At 41.6% G+C, this 27,118-nt stretch overlaps 2 protein-coding genes across 5 annotated transcripts in view; both read left to right on the top strand.

Annotated features, from left to right (window-relative positions):
- LOC133276335 (cytochrome c1-like) overlaps positions 1-27,118 on the top strand; it is a 284,630-nt gene that overhangs the window by 72,780 nt on the left and 184,732 nt on the right.
- LOC133276334 (methyl-CpG-binding domain protein 2) overlaps positions 1-27,118 on the top strand; it is a 61,994-nt gene that overhangs the window by 11,199 nt on the left and 23,677 nt on the right. For all 4 annotated transcript variants that reach the window (XR_009745829.1, XR_009745828.1, XM_061467060.1 and 1 more), the window contains exons 2-4: positions 5,962-6,121; positions 13,043-13,180; positions 25,051-25,141. Coding sequence is in view for 2 of the 4 variants with exons in the window: in XM_061467060.1 (XP_061323044.1) it covers positions 5,962-6,121; positions 13,043-13,180; positions 25,051-25,141 (389 nt within the window). In the remaining 2 variants the exon portion in view is untranslated. The remainder of the gene's footprint in view (positions 1-5,961; positions 6,122-13,042; positions 13,181-25,050; positions 25,142-27,118) is intronic.

Raw genomic sequence — 27,118 nt, 5'->3', positions numbered from 1 at the left:
AAGAGAATACGATACCACCGGCCAAGAAGACGAGTTCCACCCGGAAGCCCGTGTCCTTCCGGGTAACTCCCAGTCACCCCCCACCCCGGCCATGACGTGCTGTGGTATGGAATACCTCCCTGGCTAGCCCGAGTCAGGGGCCCCATCTCTGCTTCCTCCCGGCTTCCCCTCCTCCCTGGCAGAGCATGAGCCTCACAAAGTCCTTGGTCAGGGTAAACATCACTTAGCAACAACTGAAAACATCGACTTCACCAACACTTCTCAGGCTGGAAGTCAAAACATAGCACTGCACCAGCTAGCACAAAGGAAAAAAAAAAAAAACATGACTGCTACTGCTGAACCCAGGACACCATCACATTCTTGACACCACACATTTTAAATTAATTATTTGTTATTATTAGAATAATAATTTACACATGTGCAATTCATCTATTAATTTATTTTTTTTCTATATAGATACTTCCAATCCATTTTGACAGTGATTGCAAATCACTATTCATGAACTAGCACATTCTGGCATTTCTCCAGCTTTTGTTCATAATGTTCTGAGGAGTTCAAGGGAAAGTTCACAGAGGGGAAGATGGGCCTCTTACCAGGAAATAGGAAACTCTTCTAATGCTGGGAACTGCTCACTAATACTGATAGCTCTCACACCTAGTTCCTGGAGAAGCTTTGAATCACTACAGTAAGCACTCACAGGTAGCAATTAAATGCAAAGGTGAAGGATGCTGTGTGACGACAGATGAGCTCAAAGGAGACTATGCTTGGAAACAGTTTAAGAAACATGAAATCAGATTTACAGACCCTGACAGTGCATGAGTACAAGTCAGTAAGAGCAAAGATAGCTAAGTTTAAACCCAAACACAGCAGTCCTATAAAATCGTGGGTCAGGAACTTCTGTCACACCACTTACTGCTTTTGTGGAGTGCATGCTATGTGGGTGTATGACTACTTCAGCAACTTGCTTCTCTGATAACTGCAGCAGTTTGATGGTGACAGAAACTCAGAAACAGTAAACATAAGCTGCGTCAGGACCAATAAAAATCAGCATATTAATATTTGGATGCACCCTTTAGCTCCATAACTTCCATGAACTTATATTTAATAATCTCCTAAACAGCTCTCACCTGCATCCTGCAATATATTCTCTCCTAAACGCAGTGTGAGTTGTTAATGTTGGGGTTTCTTCCCTTTTTAGTTTTATATTCTCTCCCCTTGTTATTTCCCTTATCATTATTATTAGTGGTAGTAGTAGTAGTTTTGTATTATACTTTAGTTACTGGACTGTTCTTATCTCAACCTGTGGGATTTACATTCTTTTGATTCTCCTCCCTATCCCTCTGGGAACAGGGTGGGGGGGAAGAATAGGGGAGACTGAGCAAGCAGTAATGTGGTTCTGAGTTACTGGCTGGGCTTAAACTACAACAAGAAGGCTTCTGAAAGACAGAGTTGCTAGAATAAAAGAAAGGGCACACTTATGACAAACCTCAATTTCCAATTTTTAAAGTGGATTATTGGGAACACTAGAAAAAGAGGAAGTAAGGCTGGTAAAGACCACTTGGATCACCAAACCTAGTCTCACTATCTCAGACAAACTGATATACAGACCTCATTGTCTTTCTTGAGCTTAGGTGACATAATTCCAAACAGAATCCTACTCAGCCTTGAACAATTACTTTAATGCTTCCCTGAACTCTTCTCAAAATATTTTTCACCTGGCTGAAGCAAGGATCTCTATTGCTTTTCACTACTGGATCCCATACCGATTTCTTTTAGCAAATAGAGCAAACTATTACCAATTAAAAAATAAACTGGCATTTGTGATATGTGGTTAATAAATATTCCATGTCAAAATGAAAATGGGGAAAGCTATACTGTTGCTCCTAGAAACAGCTCAAGCCTTCAGAAATAATTAGAAAACCAAGCAAGACTTTTGGATTTAGAATACCACTAATCACAAATATTTCATCATATTGAGAACAAAAAAGAATCAAATGCAAATTTTCTCTTCTGCCTGTCTAGATTGGCATTTAATATAATTCAATACTCATTAAGCATTTAAAAAAAAGAAAAAGGAGAGAGAAGTGATAGACATGTTGTAAGCCTCCTCTTTTCCTCTGCTTTTACACACTTCTCTTCAGTGAGGGTTTTTCTCTTTCCTCTGGTTTAATGATCTGAATCAGCTTGGTAAACAATGAGTGTCATAGTCACCATAAATGAGAAGCAGGATTGCAGAGGCAGGATAAGGGTAGGGAAGAAGTGGTGAGGAATGTAGATAGTTGAGCCAACTTTATCAGTGACAGCTGTGAGATCAGCCCTCTGGACCAAATCTAGCTGATTAGCAGCAGCATGGAACTCATTGCTCAAGAGAAGGAAGGCTAGATGGAGTTGCTGTTTCAGAGTTTATATGACCTTCTTATCCTCAGTAGAGTTAATTCTGCTTCAGGTGCCAGAAAGAGAAAGGTACAAGGACAGATAAGGTAGAGTGAGAGCATAAGCATGTCTCCACATATGAGTATCAGTCATTTCACAAGCATGAAGGGGTGAAAAGTAAAGCCCAGCTGGTAAGATGTAATGGCTTGAATAGAATATTCCACCAGGAAGTCACTGACTTCAGGCCAAAATGTGACTTCGTAGTCACATTATTAGTATTCATAGTATTATTAGTATTCCATATTAGTAAGTGTTATATAGTATTTAATTTTAATAGCACTTTTGAAAATTGCTTGGGAATTCCATCACCTTTATTCCAGCCCTACTGCTGACCCAGTGTAACTACACGGAAAAATCTTCTCTACAGCTAACAAACCTAAACTTAACCCTTTTGTGAAGGACTTTTCCATTTCAATCTTGAGCATCACTGTTTAAAAAAGATGTTGCTATTCATTACAAACAAAATGTAAACACTTACATATTTCTCACATACTCGTTTGAAAGCTTTGAAGAAACTGTAACATTTTTCTCAAAGTAGAAAAAGGAAAAATAAAGATTAGCAGTTAATAAAGTTGTCACCTAGTTATTAAAGGATACAGTTTTAAACACTTTTTACAGCAAAATATATTTAATAAAAATAACTTCATAACCAATATTAACTAATATTTTCTTACTGAAACTTTTATCACTCTCCATCCTGAAGTATCTTGACTGTATGATTTAATTTTTTTTCTGAAACTTAATCTGCAATTTTCTTATAGTCCATTTATCTGTAAAGATTTAAGAGCAGTTTGCTGGTATATGATAAAAGCATTCCTTAAAGAGCAAAGGATCCACTACCTCTCTGGGCAACCTGTTCCAGTATTTTACAACTGCATAGTAAAGAATTTCTTCTTTACATCCAGCCTGAATCTCCCCTCTGTTAGTTTAAAACCATTACCTCTCATCCTATTGCAACAGGCCCTGTTCAAAAGTCTTTCTCCCCATCTTTCTTATAGGTCCCTTTTAAGAATTGAAAAGCCATAACAAGGTCTCCCTGGAGTCTTCTCCAGGCTGAACAACCCCACCTCTCTTAGCCTTTCCTCATAGGAGAGGTACTCCATCCCTCTGATCATTTCTGTGGCCCTTCTCTGGACCCTCTTCAACAGGTCCATGTCTTTCCTGTATTAAGGACTCCAGAGCTGTACACAGGACTCCAGGTGGAGTCTCACCAGAGCAGAAAAGAGGGTCAGAATTACCTCCCTTGACCTGCTGGCTACGCTCCTTTGGATGCAGCCCAAGATACAGTTGGCCTTCTGGGCTGCAAGCACACATTGCCTGCTCATGTCCAATCTTTCATCCACCTGTACCCCCAAGTCCTTCTTCTCTGGGGTACTCTCAATCCCTTCATCCCCCAGCCTGTATTGATACTGTGAGTTGCCCTGACCCAGGTGCTGGAGTCTGCACTGGGCCCTGTTGAATCTCATGAAGTTTGCATGGGCCCACCTCTCGAGCCTGTCCAAGTCCTTCTGGATAGCTTCCTGTCCCTCAGGCATTTCAACTTCACCACTCAGCTTCATTTCATCTGCAAACATGCTGATGGCACACTCAATCCCACTATGTCGCTGATGAAGATATTAAAGAGTACTGGTCCCAGTCTGGACCCCTGAGGGAGGCCACTTGTCTCTGGTGTTCATCCAGACATTGAGCCATTGACCACTACCCTCTGGATGCAACCATCCAGCCAATTCCTCATTGAGGTGCCTGAATAGGAATGAAAGACAATGGGTCAGATTATTTTAATAACAAGTTTACTTGCCCCGCAGAAGACTTGCTTTGTCTCTAACCTTCAGTGCAGAATTTTTCCTACTGCTTACAAGCTAGGGTATTAATCTCCACTATCTAAAATAGAACTGGTGTTGTATTTAGTTTGGATTATAGCATAGCTTCAATTCTTGATTTATGAGAAGTAGAAGAGAGTTTTGTGGTGGGGTGTGTATGTACATGTGTGTGGTGGCTTGTTTTTTTTTTTTCCCTCCCACACCCATCCTTGAGTAGATTAGCTTCAGATTGTGGTCTATTTTAAGTATTTTTCTTCCACCTTTTACCTCTCATTAATTATGTCTCTCCATATTTCTAGATTAATTTAAATGAGTTTGAAATAGGTTTGTCTTAATTAGCTTTTTTCCCCCAGAATTCAGTACATATTTTGTAGGGAAGTTATTGCCTCAAGGTGTTTTTAAGTTAAAAACAAACAAAAAACACTTTGGAAAAGAGAAGAAAAAGTTCTTCAGTAGTTTTCTGAAGAAAGAAAAATGCTCTGAGCTCAGTTAACCTTCTGGGTATCAGTAGTTGGGAGGATTCTGACACTTGGTTTGTTTCACTGGATAGAAATTTGCATTAGACCAAGGGACTGTTGACTTCACATCATGAGTATTTAGCCATTTTCACAGCTATCTATACTGAGAGACTATCACAAACTGGTGTTGCAGTCTGAGTTTTACATAGCAGGTCTTGGTACTTAATTTTCTGCTGAGCTTTTAAGTCTGGGGGCAGCACCATTGTCCCTTTAAGTGAAACAAACTGTGGAGCTTCTTGTCAGTAAGGTGCTTATTAGCAATGACTTGCACGCAGGGCATGCAGACTAGTTAGTAAGTTTACCAGAATCACCAATGAGGTCGGTGAAAATACACATGGATTAAATGTGTATTTAGTGCAGGCAGCATGCACAATGTGTGTGATGGTGTTTGGGATGCTTGAGAACGAAGTAGAGATGAGGGGATAGAAAGTTCTGTGATGTCAATATCAGTAGGCATACCACTTTCATAGGATAACTGAAAATTGGATATTTGCTGATGTTATTCAAATCATCAGCTGGGACTTTGGAGTAATAAGAATTCCATATTTTCAAATTAAGATTATTTAAATAACTTCCCTACAACTGATTTCATTTGTTATGTTGGCATCTACATACACAATTGCAGCTTTGGACCTGTTTCATATTTTGTATCATCTTGCTTGGTGCTTGTTGCTTGTTGCTCAGTTATTTACCTGGTTTTGCTCACCAGTCTTAGTGACTGAATAAGAGACATCATGGCCCCTCAAATCCTAGTTCTGCATGTCTCTTTAATGCCTTGCTCTTCGATAGTGGAGAAGGTTTGCTGTTGTGTCTAGGTTGGCCTTAGCTAGCAGTCAGTTTAAACCTTGCATGCAGTCCTTCCATTTGTGCAGAGGGTTCCACACTTGGCCACAGCCTGACATTTATACTTATACTGAAATTTGGTTTAGCTGTCCTGCTAACCCAAATTCCCAAGGTGTAGTGTATCCTAGTGTCCAACAGCCTGACACAGAAATTAAATCCTGTGCAAAGGATGGGAGTGGATGTGGGCAGGTATACCATCACTGATCAACACATCACTGAACATGCCACATGGAATAAAGATAATGGAAACTTTTTAGATATTTAACAAGGTATAAAGCCTGTTGAAATAAGTCAAGGTTGTATCCTTTTGTACAACAAAACATACTAAAGTGTTTTCTTCTTTTTAGTCCAAGTGGTAAGAAGTTCAGAAGCAAGCCTCAGTTGGCAAGATACTTGGGAAACACTGTTGATCTCAGCAGTTTTGACTTCAGAACGGGAAAGATGATGCCCAGTAAATTGCAGAAGAACAAACAGAGACTAAGGAATGATTCTCTCAATCAAAATAAGGTTTGTTAGTAAATACTCTGTTTACGGATATCCTAAGAATTTCTTTTCCTGTAGTTCATTTAGCAATTTCTTTTCTGCTTAAAGCAGTCTGCTTCTAAGATGTACATGTATGTTTAATTTTTAGTAGTGGTAGAGACATAAATTTATAAACAGAAGGAATACTCTGCTACTACCAAGAAAAAATATCAAGGTAAGGTTAAGTATGAGTCAAAAGTGTGAGTAATTCGGGAATTGGCTTGGGACTAAGAACCTCAGTGCTAGTCATCTACCTGAACTATATTCTTAAAAATGGGAGAAGTTAGGACTCCAAGAGCTTCTCTTGTGCAAGGCTTCAAATTGCTATGTTCATCTTCCTGTTCTGAGATGAAATAGTTAACATTTTTATTTTTAATGCATGCAGTATGTGCCAGGAAGCTTGTTTTCTAAGGCAAATGCATCAAATCTGGATGTCTGTGTACAGCTATGTAGCTTAACAAGGCCAAGCGTTTTCTGTTTAAGATTGAGGCTTTTGATTGATATTGATCTGATTGTGCTTATTGTCTGGGTTTTTTTTTGAACAACAGTGTATCTTTTTGAATACTGAAGAAAATGTGTATAATAGATTAAAAATAAAAGGCCGAAGCATACAGAAGTGAAATAACTGATGATGCATGACAAGTAAATTTAGCTGACTCTCAGATAGCATGTTCCTGGACCTTAGAAACCTCATACAACAGTTTGAAAGGATTTCTGTAACAACCTGCACTGTTTTCTTTTTAAAGTGTTTTATTCTTCAGGATTTCATAACTTACAGTAGTGTATTAAAATACCTAATGAGTTACAGCTATGCCTTGTGCACTGATGTTTTTTGTCGTCTGCCATTTGTAATGCATGAACTACACATTTCATGGCGATTTCTTTTTATTTAAAGCATGTGTTCAAATTATTTAATATTTTCTTCCTACAGACATGAGGCTTTCAAATAATATAACATTTGGGGGTAGTCCAAGGAAAGGGTTTGGTTAGACTTTTTGCATGAGCAGAAATTACAAAATTTGGTATATAAAATCTATCTGAGCTTGTGCTCACTTTGTATTCCTATGATCTTAGATTCCTTGGATGTTGCTCACAGTCGCTACAAGATTAGAAAGAAAATGCTTTTTACATAAATAATATGTGTTATTTCTAAGTGACTGAATCTGTAACTCATGAGCTTTCAAGATTTTCTGCAGTATTCCTGTGATAGTTAAAAAGGAGATCTCAACTTATTCCTGAAGTTTATTGTTTTTTTCCACAGACACCGAGAGAGATTGGTTGTGGTTGCCTTCTAATCCACCTTGCCAGCTGTGCTGCTGGGGTCCATAAAAGACAGACTTGCATAAGCAACTTTGTGTGTAAACTTGCTCATATTTTATGGGTTGTTTTTTTTTTTACAAACAATTTACTACAAATGCTTCTAAATTCTTTGGCTCCCCTTAGGTTTCAAGATGAAATGTCAAAATACACTTGAGTTTTCTTTCTCTGACATGTTGAGGCAGTTAGATTTCTGCAGCTGTTGGATGGAAATGCTGTCTTGCCATACTTCTCATTTTTGAGATTCATATCTTTAGCAGGTTAGAACTCAGTGTCAAGACTGACATACTAATGACACCTGGCTTAAAATGGGACTGAGGATAATATACGCTAATGAATGCTCTCCATTTTGGGATGTTAATGTATAACAGTGTAAACAACAGGGAAATATTCTTACAGAAAAATATTTATCTCCAATCTTAGCATTGTGCATTCTTGCCAATCTTTCATTATGGGCAATAAAAGTGTATATTTGATAGGTTTATTTACAGTAGAGCTGCAGGAGGAGTTTTGCTTCAATCTTTACTAATCTTGCCGTTGCTGTCTGTGTGGCCTTTTTTACATTTCCCTTGCAAATTAAGTTTATTTATTTGAAGAGCTTTTGAAGAGACAATAAAATAAGGGACACAAATGAATACGAATCCAGTATATGCATCACACTGCTGTGCTTATAAAAATATGCTTACCAATTTTTTATTTTGAAAAGAAAACATAATAGAGGGTACTGGCTAAGCATGCTGTCTGATTATAAGTGACTTCTTAGGTAAAAGGATTTGAAAGGCCTGGAAACACGTTGCTGAGGTTTTAAAATGTTTTTATGTCTGGGGCAAATTGATGCTTCTGGAAATGGAATCACAGAATCATAAAATAGTTAGGATTGGAAAGGACCTTAAGATCATCTAGTTCCAACCCCCCTGCCATGGGCAGGGACACCTCACACTAAACCATGTCACCCAAGGCTCTGTCCAGCCTGGCCTTGAACAACGCCAAGGATGGAGCATTCACAACTTCCTTGGGCAACCTGTTCCACTGCCTCACCACTCTCACAGTAAAGAACTTCTTCCTTATATCTAACTTGAACTTTCCCTGTTTATGTTTGAATCCATTGCCCCTTGTCCTATCACGACAGTCCCTATTAAAGAGTCCCCCCCAGCATCCTTATAGGCCCCCTTCAGATACTGGAAGGCCGCTATGAGGACTCTATGCAGCCTTTTCTCCAGGCTGAATAGCCCCAACTTTCTCAGCCTGTCTTCATATGGGAGGTGCTCTATCCCTCATATCACCCTTGTAGCCTTCCTCTGGACTTGCTAAAACAGTTCCATGTCCTTCATATGTTGAGGACACCAGAACTGTACACAGTACTCCAAGTGAGGTCTCGTGAGAGCAGAGTAGAGGGGCAGGATCACCTCCTTTGACCTGCTGGTCATGCTGCTTCTGTTGCAGCCCACCTAATTGGTCAGATAGGATTTCCCCTTAGTGAAACCATGTTGGCTGTCACCAACCCCCTTGTTTTTTTTCATGTGCCTTAGCATGCCTTCTAGGGGAATCTGCTCCAATGTTTTTCCAGGCACAGAGGTGAGACTGACTGGTCTATAGTTCCCCGAGTCTTCTATTTTCCCCTTCTTGAAAATGGGGGTTATATTTCACTTTTTCCAGTCATCAGGAACTTCACCTGACAGCCATGATTTTTCAAATATGATGGACAGTGACTTAGCAACTTCATTCGCCTGCTCCTTCAGGACCTGCGGATGGATTTCATCAGGTCCCATGGACTTGTGTACATTCAGGTTCTTAAGATGGTCTTAAACCTGATCCTCTCCTACAGTGGGCCTAAGGTCTTCATTCTCACAGTCCCTGTGCCTGCCTTCCAAGACCTGGGTGGTGTAGTCACAGCCTTTGCCAGTGAAGACCAAGGCAAAGAAGTCATTCAGAACCTCAGCCTTCTCCAAATCCTGTGTAGCCTGTATTTTCTGGCCTATTTCTTCTGTTGGTCTGGAAAACTGTTTTAGCTCTTGAGAGAGGATGAGCAAATGAGTATTAAGCAATGTTCTGGGTTTAGCTGGGATAGAGTTAATTTTCTTCCTAGTAGCTGGTGCAGTGCTGTGTTTTGGTTTCAGTCTCAGAACAATGCTGATAACACACCTATGTTTTAGTTGTTGCTCAGTAGCACTTACCCTGATCAAGGACTTTTCAGTCTCTCATGCTCTGCCAGTGAAGAGGGGCACAAGAAGCTGGGAGGGAGCAGAGACAGGACACCTGACCCAAAGTAGCTAAAGGGATATTCCATACCACAGCACACCATGCTCAGTATATAACCTTGGAGTAGTCACCCAGAAGGATCGATCACTGCTCATGTCAGGCTGGGTATCTTTCAGCAGGTGGTGAGCAGTTGTATTGTGCAGCACTTCTGTTTATTGGGTTTTTTTTCCTTTCCCCTTTTAGTTTTATATTCTCTCCCCTTGTTATTTCCCTTATCATCATTATTATTATTCATAGTAGTAGTATTATATTATGCTTCATTTCAGTTATTAAACTGTACATATCACAACCCTCAGGTTTTACATTCCTTTGATTTTCCTCCCCATCCTGCCTGGAGGGGAGGAAGGCAGATGGTGTGAATGAACGGCTGTGTGGTACTTAGTTGCCAGCTGGATTTAAACCATGACAAGAAGGACTCTCAAAATGCTACAGCACTAACTTATAAATGAGTGTATGAATTGAATCAAATTACTGAATAGCTAAGAAAATGCATAGTACTTTTGTTAAACCACCATCTCTGCCAGCTGCATGTAAAAATTGAGGCCTGAAATTTTAAAACTAGTCCTCTCTTTAGGTTATGTTGAGATGCCTAGATAAATATGAAGTGTTATTCTGTTGCTCTTTCCTATCAGTTTGTCCTGGGTTCAGCAGTAGCAGTCATTTTTCTCCTTCTTAGTAGCTGGTGCAGTGCTGTGGTTTTGACTTTCAGCCTGGGAACAGCGCCGATAACACCGATGTTTTTAGTTGTTGCTAAGTAATGTTTACTCTGGCCAAGGACTTTGTGAGTCTCATGGTCTGCCAGGGAGGAGGGGAAGCCGGGAGGAAGCAGAGACAGGACACCTGACCCAAAGTAGCCAAAGAGGTATATTCCATACCACAGCACGTCATGCCCAGTATATAAACTGGGGGCAGTTACCCGGAAGGGCTCAATCCCTGCTCGGCTCGGGCTGGGTATTGGTCGGTGGGTGGTGAGCGGTTGTATTCTCTTCCCTTGTTATTTCCCTTATCATTATTATTATTAGTGGTTGCAGTAGTGGGTTTGTGTTATACAGCTCTGCACCATCTACTAAGAAGGAGAAAAATAACTGCTACTGCTGAACCCAGGACACTTAGTTATTGGACTGTTCTTATCTCAATCCATGGGAGTTACATTCCTTCGATTCTTCTCCTCATCCCTCCAGGAGCGGGGGGAGGAAAGGGGGGAGTGAGTGAGCAGCTGCATGGTTCTGGGTTGCTCCCTGGGCTTAAACCATGACACAGTTACACTCCTTAGAATTGCATGGAGGAATTCCTTATTTTATCTGCCAGGATGGATCTAATAGCACTGTGTCACCCTGGAGAGGTGATAGAAAGAGCCTTCTTCCTTTGCCTCTCCCCTCACCCATCAGATGAATCAAATATTTGGATAGGAGCAGCCAATGCAATAACCACTGTAGTATGTAAGGATGTATTTTGAGATTAAGTGGATTGCCTGTAGAATGGTCTTCATGATGGAAATTACTTTCTGGGGAGTGAAAAGATGATACTCTATTGCTGGGTTTTAGATTATGTCCTGTACGCATGTAGAAAGAATGACTTCACACTCCCTTTCTCATCAGCCACCCTGCAATAACAGATGTATGCTAAAATACAGGACATTCTGAAGGTGGAGGAACTGCCTTGTCAGATTGCTCTAGCACAGCTCTAAAAGAGGGATACATACTCTTAAAATATGAATTTAATCTGAGACCAATGTAGTGAAGAGAAGTCTTGTTGCTTAATAAACCTAAGCCTCTCACCATACTTTTAAATTTGTTTTTATACAGATCATTGCAGAATATCTCTAGTCAGTATTCTTACTTTCATCATCTGGAATTCCAGAGTGTTCAGTTTAGAAATGAATGATTTTCAAACAAACATGGGCTCTCTGGTCCTTACAATAATATCTTTTGTGAAGTTGTGTAGTCCAAATTGTATACTCTAAATGTGGAGGAATTGAAGATTGAAGTTTAATTCCCATTTATAAGCCCAAAAGATTAATTTATCTCACAAATTTAGGATTCTAAGTAAATCCAAATGAAAAACTCTTTTAAGATGATCCTTGGATGGAGTCTAATGTCAATGTTCATTGTGTAAATTTTGAGCTATGATCTCACAGCCAATTATAAAACTTCTGAGATATGAAATATTACATAAGAACTTACTTTTCTTCCTTTTGAACAAGTAACCATAAACTTCTAAAAAGCAAAAGCTTAACCATTTTTCTTTGCCGGAAGCTAGATATGGCTACTAAATGTTTTGAAGTGCTTAAAACTCTCCTGCAAAATAGTGAACTTGCTTTTTGATTAATGTTTATTGGGAAAATATGTATCATAAGATATTTATTTTCAGTGTCTCTCTTGTTTCAATATAATGACCTGTCTTCTCAGTCACATCCTTGTATCTTTGAAAAAAAAAATAATAAAAAATTCAGTTTTTAAGAAAAATATCAGGCAAAATGCAGATCAGAAAAGTTTGAAATTTTGTGTTGAGGACTTGGAAGAAATGGGAATTGCAAACAGAAAGCTGTAAGGTGTTCTGTTGGCACAGCACTTCAAACTCAGTCTGATTTTGGATAAAGAGACAGATCTAGAAAACTGGAATGGCGTACAGGTGAGAATTCTATTCCCTCACCCTAAATGCTTCTGGGGTTGTTGCTATGGAGAAGGGTTTAGGTACTAATATCTCCAAAGGTCTAAGGGTTACATGTGTGACAAGATAGTGTTGGTAAAGTTATATCCAATGTCTGGGAATCATCACTTCACAAACCTGATAAAAACTAGCTTTGTCAAAAGACTTGTTAAAGTTGATATAGTTTTAGTTTCTTTCTGGAATAACTTGCTGCACTTAATTAAGGATTGTTTGATGTAGAGATTGCTTAGGAAATTAGTGACCAATGTTATGTAGGAAGTTGTTGTCCTCTAAGACTTGGAACTCTATATATTCATGAAGCTTTGGAGATTTCATTTTGACATCTGATCGTGAAGCTGTGTTGTTTCAGAATGTAAGTCACTTGAACAATTAACATATATATTTTAACAAAAGATGGACTTTCAAGCAGTTTGATTCTTCCCAAGAAGGTGAAAATCTGTGGAACCAGTTGCATGTTACTTTTTTTTTTCTCCTTTCTTTAAAATGGATGACTGGCAAAGGTTAGTTAAGTACAGCATTCATTGGAAATCTTCACTCCAAAGAAAACCTCCTTGTTTTGAACATCAGTAGAAGAGGGTGAATCCAACATTAATTTGTATACTTTTTATGTATAACTTTTGTTAATTCACTTTTTCTTGTTGTTTTTTTTTTTTTTTACAGGGAAAACCAGACTTAAATACAGCTTTACCAATCAGACAAACTGCATCAATTTTCAAACAACCAGTCACCAAAGTTACTAATCATCCTAGTAACAAAGTACGGTCTGACTCACAGCGAGTGATGGAGCAGCCACAACAGGTAAGAATTTATCTATTTACATTGTTACTGCTCAGAAGGTTGAAACAAGCTGAAAATGTGCTTGTTTTCAGCTGTGAAATTCTGATAAGAATTCTCGTCTTGAAGATTACTTAAAGAAATGTGTGTAATACATAGAATTTAAAAAAATACAGAAACAACAGTAATTTCATATGGAGATTAATATTTCTTAATCCAAATCTTCATTCATATTTCATTGACACATTCCTCTTGAAATTCAGATATGTGCTGAAATTCAGATATGTTGCAATTGGACATCAAATATTAAAAAAATTTCATGTGCAGCTTCTTAATAGAAGTTTCTATAAAATACATGGTTCTCATCAAGAAGTAATCTCTCTTTTATACAGAATAACGTAGTGCAAAATCAATGAAAAAAAAAGTATTTTAAATCCCTCTTTTTCACTGCTACTACTATAAATACAAACCACAGTAACATAAACTCATCTTGCACAAGTTATCCTTTACCTGCTTTTCTTTATATTAATGACAGATTGCCTGTTCACACAGTGCTTTTTTTGTTTGGGTTTTGTTGTTTTGTTTTTTTTATGGGGAGGAGGGAGCTGAGAAGAAACAGGAATCTAGTTAATGAACGAGTGATCAGGTAGGTAACGTAGTGTATACTGGACTGAGGTATTGTTTTTAAGTCTGACTTGTATTTTTTGAGTTAATTTGAAACATCTTATTCTATCTTACGAGTGCAGGGATGAGAGGAAAATGCATAAACATGTTCAAATTTTTCTATACTCATATGTCACTAACTTAACATTTCCTTTGAAACTCAAGCTGTCTCTAATACTGCACTTTCAAACATCTTGAATACTGTGCTTGTAAGAAATAACATAAGGAATTTAGACTCAGCATCCTCTAAATTCAGGTGTGAAAGAAAAAGAAGAAATATTGAGCTGTATTGGTTCATTTTGTTGAGATATTTTAGCAAGATTTGAAGGCCTCAGCTAACCTCACTGTTGGTCCCATGAAGTTCAACAGGGACCATGTAAGTGTATCGCGTTCAGATCTAAAGATGCATAACTGCATGTGTCTGTTGATTCTCTTCACATTCTTGGGGTTTTCTTTTTGAACTACTACACTTGGTGTGTCAGGAATTTCCTTTTGGACATGTCTGCTGAACCAGTAATAATCACCAAAGCATATGAAAGTTATGGCACCTTTCTGGTGTCACAGAGTCCTAGTGCTGAGTTAAGCAGTGGTATGTCCTTGCTTTTGTTCTGTTCTAGTCTCTGTTATCTTGAAGGTTAGCGTCTTTGGTCTTATTTACTGTCTCCTTAATTGTTATCAGTCCCGTGATGTTACTTCCCCCATCATCCAGACATTCCTTATTCCCTGTGTGTCAGCAAGTTAGAACAGTTTGCTGTATTTTACTGTTAGTTTATAGTCACACACACCTGGGTCAGAGCAATCACATGCACAGATACAGGTTGGGCAGAGAAGAGATTCAGAGCAGCCCTGCGGAGAAGGATTTGGGGGTGTTGGTTGATGAGAAACTTAACATGAGCTGGCAGTGTGTGCTTGCAGCCCAGAAAGCCAATTGTATCCTGATCTTCATCAAAAGGAGCATGACCAGCAGGACAAAAGAGGTGATCCTGCCCTCTACTCTGCTCTTGTGAGACCTCACTAGGAGTACTGTGTACAGTTCTGGTGTCCTCAACATAAGAAGGACATGGAACTGTTGTAGCAAGTCCAGAGGATGTCCACTAGTATGATCAGGGGGCTGGAGCACCTCCTGTATGAAGATAGGATGAGAAAGTTGGGGCTATTCAGCCTGGAGAAAAGGCTGCATGGAGTCCTCATAGCAGCCTTCCAGTATCTGAAGGGGGATGAATAGGATGCTGGGGGGGACTCTTTAATAGGGACTGTCATGATAGGATAAGGGGCAATGGGTTCAAACATAAACAGGGAAAGTTCAAGTTAGATATAAGGAAGAAGTTCTTTACTGTGAGAGTGGTGAGGCAGTGGAACAGGTTGCCCAAGGAAGTTGTGAATGCTCCATCCCTGGCGTTGTTCAAGGCCAGGCTGGACAGAGCCTTGGGTGACATGGTTTAGTGTGAGGTGTCCCTGCCCATGGCAGGGGGGTTGGAACTAGATGATCTTAAGTTCCTTTCCAACCCTAACTATTCTATGATTCTATTGTTTTTTTAAACCTATAATTTAAGCCTACATGCCTATGATCTTCATATAGGTAAATCTGTCAATTAGAGCAACAGATCGTTGTGGCAACTGCTGTTTCCATGTATTTGGGGTGCTTGTTCATTGCACACAAGAAGTGTCATGAGGTTGTCTAAGCCTTTTTCAATCAACAGCTCTGCAAGACAGCATCTTAAAGCTTTCAAAACCATTCTTAAAGGTTTTATATGATCATCAGAATGCTAAACTTTACCCAAGAAAAATTGGAAATGTTTTGGAGAATCCTGGAAGTAGGTAGAGTCAGAACATGAGCTGTGCATGTATGCATGCATGCTCTGATGGAGTCTTCTGGTACTCACTAGGTTTCTCTTAACTATCCAGTCTTCTTCCTTTGCTTGGCTTTTCTTTAAATAACAGTACCAGTCAATCCATGGAGATTTCTTGAATTCTTATATCTAATCAAATGATAGGAGTATCTGTAAGTTCCTAATCAGCAAATCTAATAGCCTCAATTGCAGTTTTCTTCAGAGTGCTTTAACATCTTTTTTAATCATCAACCTGCTCAAAATGTTTCAACTCTCCATAAACTTACTTAAGATAGGTTTTATTACTATTCCTGTGGCTTTTGGGTTTTTTTCCCCCTCGCAGAGGCCACTGATAAATCAGTGTAAGAAAAGGTATCCTGAAAGATTGTTAGTGGGCCCTGCAAGAAAAGAAAACCAAAAAACCAAAAAAACCCAAAGCAACAATCCTCCCTGTTTTAGCCTGCTCTCCATTGTTATACTTTAGTAGGTTTTAATAAGATATGATACATTCTTGATGAATTTAAGGGTAGTGGTTTAGATTTTACAAAGTCAGATTAGCATTGCTGAAATTGAAATTAATGATTAATCAAAAAATCATACAACTGTATCTGTCATCTTCCTCTTAGTTGGTGTTGATTGCTGTTTTAAAATCACATTGTTTTCTCCCTCCCTCCTATTTAGCAAAAAGGCCACTAGCTCTAGCAGCACTTCATGGAGCATTAATGCTCCACTTGTGCTCCTGAATTTGAGCATTCATCAATGAGAAGAGTGAATGTGAAGCAGATGAAGTCCTGTAACTATCTGAAATTATTATAGGCAGTAAATCTTTTATGCAATCACTTAAATGAGTTATTTGTCTGTCAAGTATTCTGTACCTAACTGGATCAAATGGAATGGTGCTGCAAATCAATCTTTTTATGGATCACTTTCCCTTGTACCTACACTTACTCAGTGACATCTCGTTTTGCAGACCATCTAGTGTTAACCAACCAGGTGGTTTTTGATAAATGTTTATCTCAGTGTCTGAAGTCCCACCACCCATTGCTCTCAGTGTAGTTTTTAACAGCTCATTGTACCATTCAATTTTCCACAGAGGCTGGTACATGATAGGGCATGTGATATACCCACTTGATGCCATGCTCTTTGGCCCAAGCGTCTATAAGATTGTTCTGGAAATGAGTCCTGTTGTCTGACTCAATTCTTTCTGGGGTTCCATGTCACCATTGGTATTCTTTCTCAAGGCTCAGGGTAGTGTTCTGGGCAGTGGCATGGAGGACAGCATATGTTTCCAGCAATACGGTGGTTGCTTCCACCATCCTAAGCACATGGTGCTTGCCTTAGTGGGTCAGTGGGAGTGTGATATAATCAATCTGCCAGGTCTCCCCATATTTGTACTTCAGCCATCCTCCTCCATCTATATATTGCATCTCTGCCTTGATGGCCGGAGGTGTCATGGGCCCACCTGCCTTAAAATAAATCACCCTTATGTTACTAATCTACATCCACCTGAGCCATTTCAGTCTTAGCAGCTTTATCTACCTGTTGGTTGTTCTGGTGTTCCTCAGTGGCCTGACTCTTGGGTACATGAGCATCTATGTGGCATATCTTCACCACCAGGTTCTGCACCCAGGCAGCAGTATCTTGCCACAGTGCAGCAGCCCAGATGGGTTTACCTCTGTGTTGCCAGTTACTCTGCTTTCATTGTTGCAACCACCCCCACAGGGCATTTGCCACCATCCATGAGTCAGTATAGAGATAAAGTACTGGCCACTTTTCTCGTTCAGCAATGTCCAGGGCCAGCTGAATGGCTTTCACCTCGGCAAACTTTGACAGATTCACCCTCTCCTTCAGCAGTTTCCGCAACTTGTCATGGGGGACTTCATACAGCTGCCTTCCATCTCCTATACTTTCCCACAGTACGACAGGACCCATCAATAAACAAGGCATATAGCTTCTCACTTTCTGGAATTTTTTCATACAGTGGGGCCTCTTTAGAATGTAACACCTCCTCTTCTGATGACATTACCAAACCTTGGCCTTCTGGCCAGTCCATGATGACTTCTAGAATTCCTGGATGACTGGGATTTCCTATTTGAGCTCGTTGTGTGATTATTGCAACTCCACCTAGCATTAGTTGCATGATGTGTAGATGCCTTTGAACATCCAGCCCGGCACAGGCAACCGTGGTGCCAGGAGGAGCTGTGCTTCAGTGCCAATCACATCTGAAGCAGCTCTAACCCTTTCCTAGGCTGGCAGTGTCTCTTTTGCATTTGAAGCATAGCTGGCCTCGGATCCTCTGTATCCCTGACTCCAAAAGCTGAGGGGTCAACCTCAAGTCTCCCCTGGAGCTTTCTGCCAGAGGCTCCAGGTAGGACCATTCTCTCTCCCCGGTTGTGGTGTAGGCCGTATTTTTTACATCTTGCTCTGTTGGGACTGTTCCAAAGGCCACTGCATAAACCAACTCCTGTTTAATTTCTTCAAAGGCTTTTTGCTCAGGGCCCCATTTGAAATCGTTCTTCTTCCGGATCATGTGATAGAGAGGGCTTACAATCAGGCTGTAATTTGGGATGTGCATTCTCCAGAAACCCACAACGCCTAAGAAAGCTTGTGTGTGTTTCTTATTACTTGGTGGAGACTTTGCTGTTATCTTGTTGGTCACATCCATTGGAATCTGATGATGTCCATCCTGCCTTTGACTCCAATTCATATCTAATTTCCAGCATATTTCATCTGGCAGCACTCAATGGTGGTGTGTCCTCATTCAGGCCTTGGTAGTCTGCTGTTAATCTTGACTCTCCATTAGCCTTTTGCACTGGCCATATGGGGCTATTAAAGGGTGAGCAGGTCCTGCTGATCACTCCTTAGCTCTCCAGTTGATGGATCAGCTTATGGATGGGAATCAATGAGTCTCAGTTGGTGCTATGTTGCCATTGGTACACCGTTGTGGTAGTAATCAGCACTTGTTCTTCAACCTTAAGGAACTCCAGAACACATGGGTCCTCTGAGAGACTTGGCAAGGTAGGCAGCTGCTTAATTTCCTCCATCTCCAAGGTAGCTATACCAAAAACCCATCGGTACCCTCTCCTGAGATGGTCTATGCCAAGGATGCATGGAGACTCTGGACCACTCACAATGGGGTGCTTTTCCCACTCCTTCACAGTCAGGCTGATTTCATCCTCCAGTACAGTCAGCTGTTGGGATCCCAAACCAGCCCGTCTGCATCCCGTTATGGGGACCCTGCTGGACAACCCACCCAGTCGGAGGGTGATTTGTCTAACCTATTCAGGAACCCTCACCAGCACCGTCACGAAATCATAGAATCATAGAAACAGCTAGGTTGGAAAAGACCTTTAAGATTATCAAGTCCAACCATTGCCGCGGAAAATATATGGACTCAGTCAGAGATCAATATGATCAGACAAAAAGCTGTTTATTACAAAGCCTTAACCCCTTAAATACTATTACGTGCACTTACAGTGATTTGGCATATTATGATTGGATACATGTCTTGAAGACCCTTTGCAACTAGCATATAATTGGTTAAGCACAGGTGTGGGAACTTGACCCCGAAAGCTTGCCAACAGTCCACAGTTCTCATTACTTCAGTGAATTCCATCTTCTTCTTATCTTGCTTGCTTAAGCTTCCTTGGGCCTCTCACAGCCTTGTTGTATCTTTCAGGATTTTCAGAGTTTATGTACCAATTATCCATTCTCCCATGAGAACACTGTCTCCACATCTCCCCCTTTTTGTTTTATATATGTTTTGGGTGACCCTACTTGAGCAGGGGATTCGGCCTAGATCATATCTCCAACATATGCCAACTACAGGCTGCTGGGCCTGCCCCTTTTTTCTCCTGTATGGCTCTCTGGTAACAGGGGAGGCCATCCTTCACATCAAGGTCTGGCATGGCATGTGAACCCACCGCTCCACGCCTGCTGGGTTGCAGCCAACAGTGGAGCTAAAGGTTCTTCTTGGTGGCAAACACAGAGGCCAACCCAGTCTTGCCCTTGATTGTGGTAGCAGTCCTTTTGTCAGCCTCAGTCCTTGCACTTTGTTGTCAATGCAGAGTTTCACCTGCTTCATCCAGTAACAAGTCGCTACTACAGCAAGGCACACACAAATTTACATTAGCAGAGTAACTATTACAGGGTGCAGCAGCATCTTGAAGATGCTGGTGGCAGCGAGGGACTAGCCAAAGAAACTTCTTACCAGTGGAATTCTCCCACTCTCTTAATTTGTTCCATCACCTGCTTTATAACACTACCATTGTATTAAAATCTTTCTAGCTTTTGCCTTAGCATTTTCCAGCAGCTACTGCAAATTTCCATACTCTAACATCTCTTTTACAAGTGACAAATCTATACAATACAAGGCATAGTTTCATATTAGCAACTGGCTAGTAAATACAGGTGGTTTTATACACAAAATCACAACCTCTAATAATAGCTACTTTACAAGCACACATATTCAGGATGTTACTTTTCAGTTGTCCCCAAGTGATGTTTTGCAGTTATTTGTTCTTTCTCTTCCACTGTCTCATTCTGCTTGGGGTATTCACGGTCAGCTCCTGTAGCTGAGGCATCAGGTTTTTCCATTTGTCTGTCCACCTCATGGCAAGGCTTGACAAACTTTGCAGGCAGTCGCCATGGACCTGTAGGCAGGAGGACACAAATATACCCCCTCCCCCAGGTTATCAGTTCTTTAGAAGTAGGCAGGTTAAACTGCACATTGTTAACTGTCGTGGAGTTTGCTGCATCAGCTCTTCTTCTCCCCCCCCCTTTTTTTTTTTTTTTGGATTCCTGCAAAAGCCGGCCTGCTGGGCAGCAGCTACAGCCGCCTGTCTGCTTCAGCAGCAGGTATAAATACCTGCCGGCAGCCGCACTTTTACATTAGCCCTTTCATGCCCGAAATGTTAAACAGCTACCCGTTAAAAACTTTTACATGAACCCAACAATACATAAAACACCGATTGCCCTCAACACACACACACACGCGTGTGGGATCCCACAAGCACACTCCACACAACTACAATATTTGAAGCACAAAATCCAGACAATCATTACTTCCACTACAGTCCCACGTACAGAATGTGGCAGAAGGACCCTGTGGAGACTAACAGGAAACCAGCTCCAAGAAGCATTATTGCAGTGTGAGGTGGCAGGCTCAACCTTAGCGGGTGCCCCGCAGAGGCTCTGCCTCCCCCACAGCGCATGAGGCTTGGGCTTTTATACTGACCAAAATGCACACTCATTCCGACACAGGTGGCCAGCCTGTGCTGGAAGAAGTGGCCAGCGATATCTCCAAAGGTTGATAGAAACCTGGACATACTTATATTTACCAACTTCTAGTTCATGAGTATCACAGAGAGACTGTATTAAATGAGTCACATTATGCCCAGTACCCCTGATAAGAACATATGAAAGACCTTCCCACCACCGAAAAGGCACACAATATGCCTGTATCCCGTGTTTGTCTCGCTGTAGGTTCGGGAAGGGGGGGTTGTGGATGGTGTGGTTTTTTTTTTTTTGGGGGGGGGGTGTTTTTTTTTGTTTTTTTTTTTTTTTTTTACTTTAACGTAAAAAAGATTGCTCTCTTCACTTTAAGAAGGACTGAAAACATCCATAAAACGGAAGTCCTAAGCTGAAATTTCAATTAATTCAATCACTGACAAGGGGGTTGTCCTGGGGTGGTGCTGGCTCTTTCCAGGGTTTCACCCATCGAGCTGGCACCCACCGCAGACCGGAATCTGTAATTATACACATATAACCTCGACCAGTTAGTTTTACTTTCTGCAGGACCTTTCCAAATGCCAGTTTCCAAATCCTTATACTGGACCAGAATACCCGGAGTTTTAGTCATATAACCTGCACCTAATGCCTGACCATGTATTATGGCGGGGGGATCATTAAAGTCTCCTGTCAATCGCAACAAATTCATAACATATACAGCTTTCTGTATCCTTGCTACCAGTGTAAGTCCTTCTTCCCCCGTTTTTTGTTTTTCCAACAGTTGTTTCAAAGTTTGATGTGTTCGTTCAATAATAGCTTGTCCTGTAGGAGAATAGTGTCAATAGTAACATGGACATATTTCAATTTCCCAAAAGAGGGTAACATTTGTCTGCAAAATCAGTAACACCACATTGAGGGGGGCGGGTTGCTGAACTGATTTTCTTTACAGTACACTGCTTTTTAAAATGCCCCATCTGTCCACAAATATAACATCTCATACCTTTAGTACCCCCACGATCACCCTGACCTTGTTGTAGAAGGGGTTTAACAGCAGCGGCGAAGGCAGTAGCCATGTATCCAGCCTTTTCCTCTGCTGTGCCCACTTTAGAACATGCATCCATCATTTCTTGAAGACCAGCAGATTTTGGCAAAACCTGCAAAATACGCTTACAAGCTGGGTTAGCATTTTCCATAGCCAGAGACATAAGCATCGATTCTTTAGCATTAGATGCCAGATCAATATTCTTTTCGATAGCCTCTGTCAATCTGTCCCCGCAAGTCCTGCAATTGCTTATCTAAGGATTTTGTCCATTGCCCCCAGTTCCACTCATTTTGCAGCTCCAGTGGGAGCGATGCAAGCGGTGGCGTATGTGGCAGGGGTGGGTATTTATTCGGAGTTACACTCTCCTCCTCAGGAGACTCCCACCCCGGCAAAAATTCTTGGGGACTAAGTTCAGGGGCAGTAGCAGCACGAAAAGGGTTAACATCAGTTTGTTTCAGTTGCTCAGTAGCCGCTACTGACTCCTGAGTATCAGCTGGAGCTACTGCCGGTAAAGGCATTGTTGACACAGGATAGGGGAAAGGCGCAGGGTCCTCAAACTTTCGTACTGTACTGCGCGCCAGTTTTTGACCAGAATGTTTTATGCCTGAAGCAGACGACACTAGCATGGTTGTAGCACCGGGTGCTGAATCTAATGTAGGTGCTGAGCCCTGCTGTTGTGAAGGCGAGTCAGAGAGAGCTGTAAAAATGGATTTTGCTGCCTGTTTCTCAGACTTCATTACGGCTAGAGTCCCTTTTAGTAGTAACCGGGGGCAGCAAGAGACTTCGCCTCCTTGGACCCACAAGTAACTTGATCCCACAGGCGTGCCCCAATTTTTTTCAAAGTCTCGAGATCAAAAGCTTCATTAACCCCCTTGATCAGCTCTTTTTCTTTACTCCAGAGCAACAATCTTTTTAACAGATTATCGTCATATTCTATCCCTCTCACTGAGAGGATATGCTGGAAGAGCTTAAGGATGACCATTTTTTCTTTACTTAATTGATTCCCCATCCAAACCCTCTTCCAGACCCCGTCGGCTGTTACCTTATTTGCACTGCGCAGTGTCTTCCGGGCTCACTAGGCTCCATTCCGAGGCGACTACCTCCTGATCCTGGTCCTACCGGATCAAACCCAGCCGACGTACCTGCGGCTCCGCGTTTTCCACTTTCTTTGGTGCCACGCGCTTTAATTCCTTCAGTTTCAATATGAAAAATATGGGGGGTCCCTGTTCAGGCGCCATTTGCTGCAGAAAATATATGGACTCAGTCAGAGATCAATATGATCAGACAAAAGCCGTTTATTACAAAGCCTTAACCCCTTAAATACTATTTCTTACATGCACTTACAGTGATTTGGCATATTATGATTGGATACATGTCTTGAAGACCCTTTGCAACTAGCATATAACTGGTTAAGCACAGGTGTGAGAACTTGACCTTGAAAGCTTGCCAACAGTCCACAGTTCTCATTACCTCAGTGAATTCCATCTTCTTCTTATCTTGCTTGCTTAAGCTTCCTTGGGCCTCTCATGGCCTTGTTGTATCTTTCAGGATTTTCAGAGTTTATGTACCAATTATCCATTCTCCTGTGAGAACACTTGTCTCCACACTGTCCTTCATGAAACCATGCTGACTGGGCCTGATCTCTCCAGTTTCCCACATGTGCTTTATGATCTTACTTAGGGTCATGTGCTCCATGACCTTACCTGGCACTAAGGTCAGGCTGACAGGCCTATAGTTTCCAGGGTCTTCATTCCTGCCCTTTTTGTATAGAGGCGTCACATTGGCCAACCTCCAATCCTCTGGGACCTGCCCACTAGACCAGGACTGCTAATAGATGATGGAGAGTGGCTTAGCAAGCTCCTCGGAGGGAGGTTGCACTCTTGGGTGGAACCCATCCGGCCCCATAGACCTGTATATGTCTTAGTGGAGCAGGAGGTTGCTAACCATTTCTTTCTGAATTATGGGTACTTCAATCAGCTCCCCATCTCTGCCATCCAACTCAGGGAACTGAGTACCCTGAGGATGGCTGGTGTGACTATTAAAGACTGAGGCAAAGGCAGTATGAAGTACCTCAGCCTTTTCCTCATCACTAGGTTTCCCTTAGTATCCAGTACACAATGGAGGTTATTCTGAGACCTCCTTTTATTGCTAATAAATTTGAAGAAGTGCTTTTTATTATCTTTAATGGCAGTGGCCAGATATAGTTCCAGCTGTGCCTTTGCACAGCTCCAAAAGCCGAGGGGTCGACCTTGCGTCTCCCCTGGAGCTTTCTGCCAGAGGCTCCAGGTAGAACCATTCTCCTCCACTGTGGTGTAAAGCACATATTTCACATCTGGCCCTGTCCAGACTGGTCCAAGGGCTACTGCATGAACTCTCATTTAATTTTTTCAGTGGCTTGTTGTTGCTCAGGGTCCCATTTGAAATTATTCTTCTTCTGGGTCAAGTGATAGAGAGAACTTACAATCAGACTGTAATTTGGGATGTTCATTCTCCAGAAACCAACAACACCTAAGAAAGCTTGTGTTTCTTTCTCATTATTTGGTGGAGACATTGCTGTTACATTGTTGATCACATCTGTGGGAATCTGAACACAGGACACATAATTATCATTATGGTAATTTGAAAAGTCCCATTTTAAAGAATAGGTGTGGCTAATCTCCAGACGAGAACTTCAGGATGAATCTTCAGACTAGTAAGCCAGTGTCCTGGGTTCAACAGTAGCAGTCATTTTTCTCCTTAGTAGCTGGTGCAGTGCTGTGTTTTTGACTTTCAGCCTGGGAACAACGCTGATAACACCGATGTTTTTAGTAGTTGCTAAGTAATGTTTACTCTGACCAATGACTTTCTGAGTCTCATGCTCTGCCAGGGAGGAGAGGAAGCCAGGAGGAAGTAGAGACTGGACACCTGACACAAACTAGCCAAACGGGTATTCCCACCACCATTTTTGGTAGCTTACGTGACTGTTAGTTTGATTATTTTGTAAGCTGCTAGGCACTGTCTGTCTTTTATTGTTCTGATGCTGTTTTGATCGTGTTTATTTCCATGAGCTGATTTATGGGTTGTTGTTTATTATTATTATTAATTATTATTATTATTGTGATTTTGAATGAACAATCTTATTTCTTTTATAGCTTTTCTGGGAGAAGAGGCTACAGGGCCTCAGCGCCTCGGATGTCAGTGAACAAATCATAAAATCCATGGAGCTACCTAAAGGTCTTCAAGGTATTGTGTTCACCTACTGCACTTGCTTCAGATCCATGTTTGTGCTTAAAAAGGACAGAGTTTTTGGTGCTCTTAATTTTTCAGTTTACAGTCAGAAAAGTATATTTGAAATTGTAAATGTTCTTGCTGGCAAAATGCCTGAGTCATAGAATCATAGAATACCTAGTTAGCATTAGAAAGACCCTTAAGATCATATAGTTCCAAACCCCCTGCGTTGGGCAGGGACACCTCACACTAAACCATGTCACCCAAGGCTCTGTCCAACCTGGCCTTGAACACCACCAGGGACGGAGCATTCACAACCTCCCTAGGCAACCCATTCCAGTGTCTCACCACCCTCACAGTTAAGAACTTCTTCATTATATCTAACCTAAACTTCCAAGTTTAAGTCTGAACCCATTACCCCTTGACCTATGACTGCAGTCCGTAATGAAGAGTCCCTCCCCAGCATCCTTATAGGCCCCCTTCAGATACTTCTCCAGGCTGAACAGCCCCAACTTTCTCAGCCTATCTTCACATGGGAGATGCTCCAGCCCCCTGATCATACTTGTGGCCCTCCTCTGGACTTGTTCCAACAGTTCCATGTCCTTTTTATGTTGAAGATACCAGAACTGTACACAGTACTCCGAGTGAGGTCTCACGAGAGCAGAGTAGAGTGGCAGGATCACCTCCTTCAACCTGCTGGTCTCACTTCTTTTGATGCAGCCCAGGATACGGTTGGCTTTCTGGGCTGCGAGCTCACCCTGCCAGCTCATGTTAAGTTTCTCATCAACCAACACCCCCTAATCCTTATCCACAGGGCTGCTCTCAGTCTCTTCTATGCCCAACCTGTATCTGTGCCTGAGATTGCTCCAACCCAGGTGTAGGACCTTGCACTTGGCTTGGCTGAACTTAATGAGGTTGGCGTTGGTCCACCTCACAAACATGTCAAGGTCTCTCTGGAAGGCATTCCTTCCCTCCAGCATATCAACTGAACCACGCACCTAGGTGTCTTCAGAAAACTTGCTGAAGGCACGCTCAATCCCACTGTCCATGTCGCTGACAAAGATATTGAACAGGATCGATCCCAACACCAATCGCTGAGGGACACCACTCGTTACTAGTCTCCAGATGGACATTGAGCCATTGACCTCAATTTTTTCCATGCGACCATCCAGCCAATTCTTTATCCACCAAGTGGTTCATCCATCAAATTGATGTTTCTCCAGTTTAGAGACAAGGACATTGTGCAAGACAGTGTCAAACATTTTGCACAAGTCCAGGTAGATAATGTCAGCTGCTCTGCCCGTGTCCATCAGTTCTCTGTAGCCCCATCATAGAAGGCCACCAAATTAGTCAGGCAGGATTTCCCCTTAGTGAAGCCATGCTGGCTGTCACCAACCACCTTGTTGTTTTTCATGTGCCTTAGCATGCTTTCAGGAGAATCTGCTCCAAGGTTTTGCCAGGCACAGAGGTGAGACTGACTGGTCTGTAGTTCCCTGGGTCATACATTTTTGCCTTCTTGAAAATGGGTGTTATATTTCCCTTTTTCCAGTCATGGGGAACTTCACCTGACAGCCATGATTTTTCAAATATGATGGCCAGTAGCTTAGCAACTTCATTCGCCAGCTGCTTCAGGACCTGAAGATGGATTTCTTCTGGTCCCATGGACTTGTGTGCATTCAGGTTCTTAAGATGGTCTCAAACCTGATCTTCTCATACAGTGGGCCCAAGGTCTTCATTCTCACAGTCCCTGTGCCTGCCTTCCAAGACCTGGGTGGTGTAGTCACAGCCTTTGCCAGTGAAGACCAAGGCAAAGAAGTCATTCAGAACCTCAGCCTTCTCCAAATCCTGTGTAGCCTGTTCTCCTGATGGCTTCCAGAGGGGGCCGACAGTGTCCTAGTCTGTCTTTTATTTGCTACGTACCTGTAGAATCCCTTCCTCGTATCTTTCACATCCCTTGCCATATTTAATTCTATTAAGCCTTAGCTTTCCAGA

This window comes from Pezoporus flaviventris, unplaced genomic scaffold (genome assembly GCF_033815535.1).
Source record: "Pezoporus flaviventris isolate CSIRO_AGI_PZ_B2104156 unplaced genomic scaffold, CSIRO_AGI_Pfla_v1 ptg000044l, whole genome shotgun sequence".
Taxonomy (NCBI): Eukaryota; Metazoa; Chordata; class Aves; order Psittaciformes; family Psittacidae; genus Pezoporus; species Pezoporus flaviventris.
The sequence above is the reverse complement of the archived record's forward strand: the minus strand, read 5'-3'. Positions and strand labels throughout refer to the sequence as shown.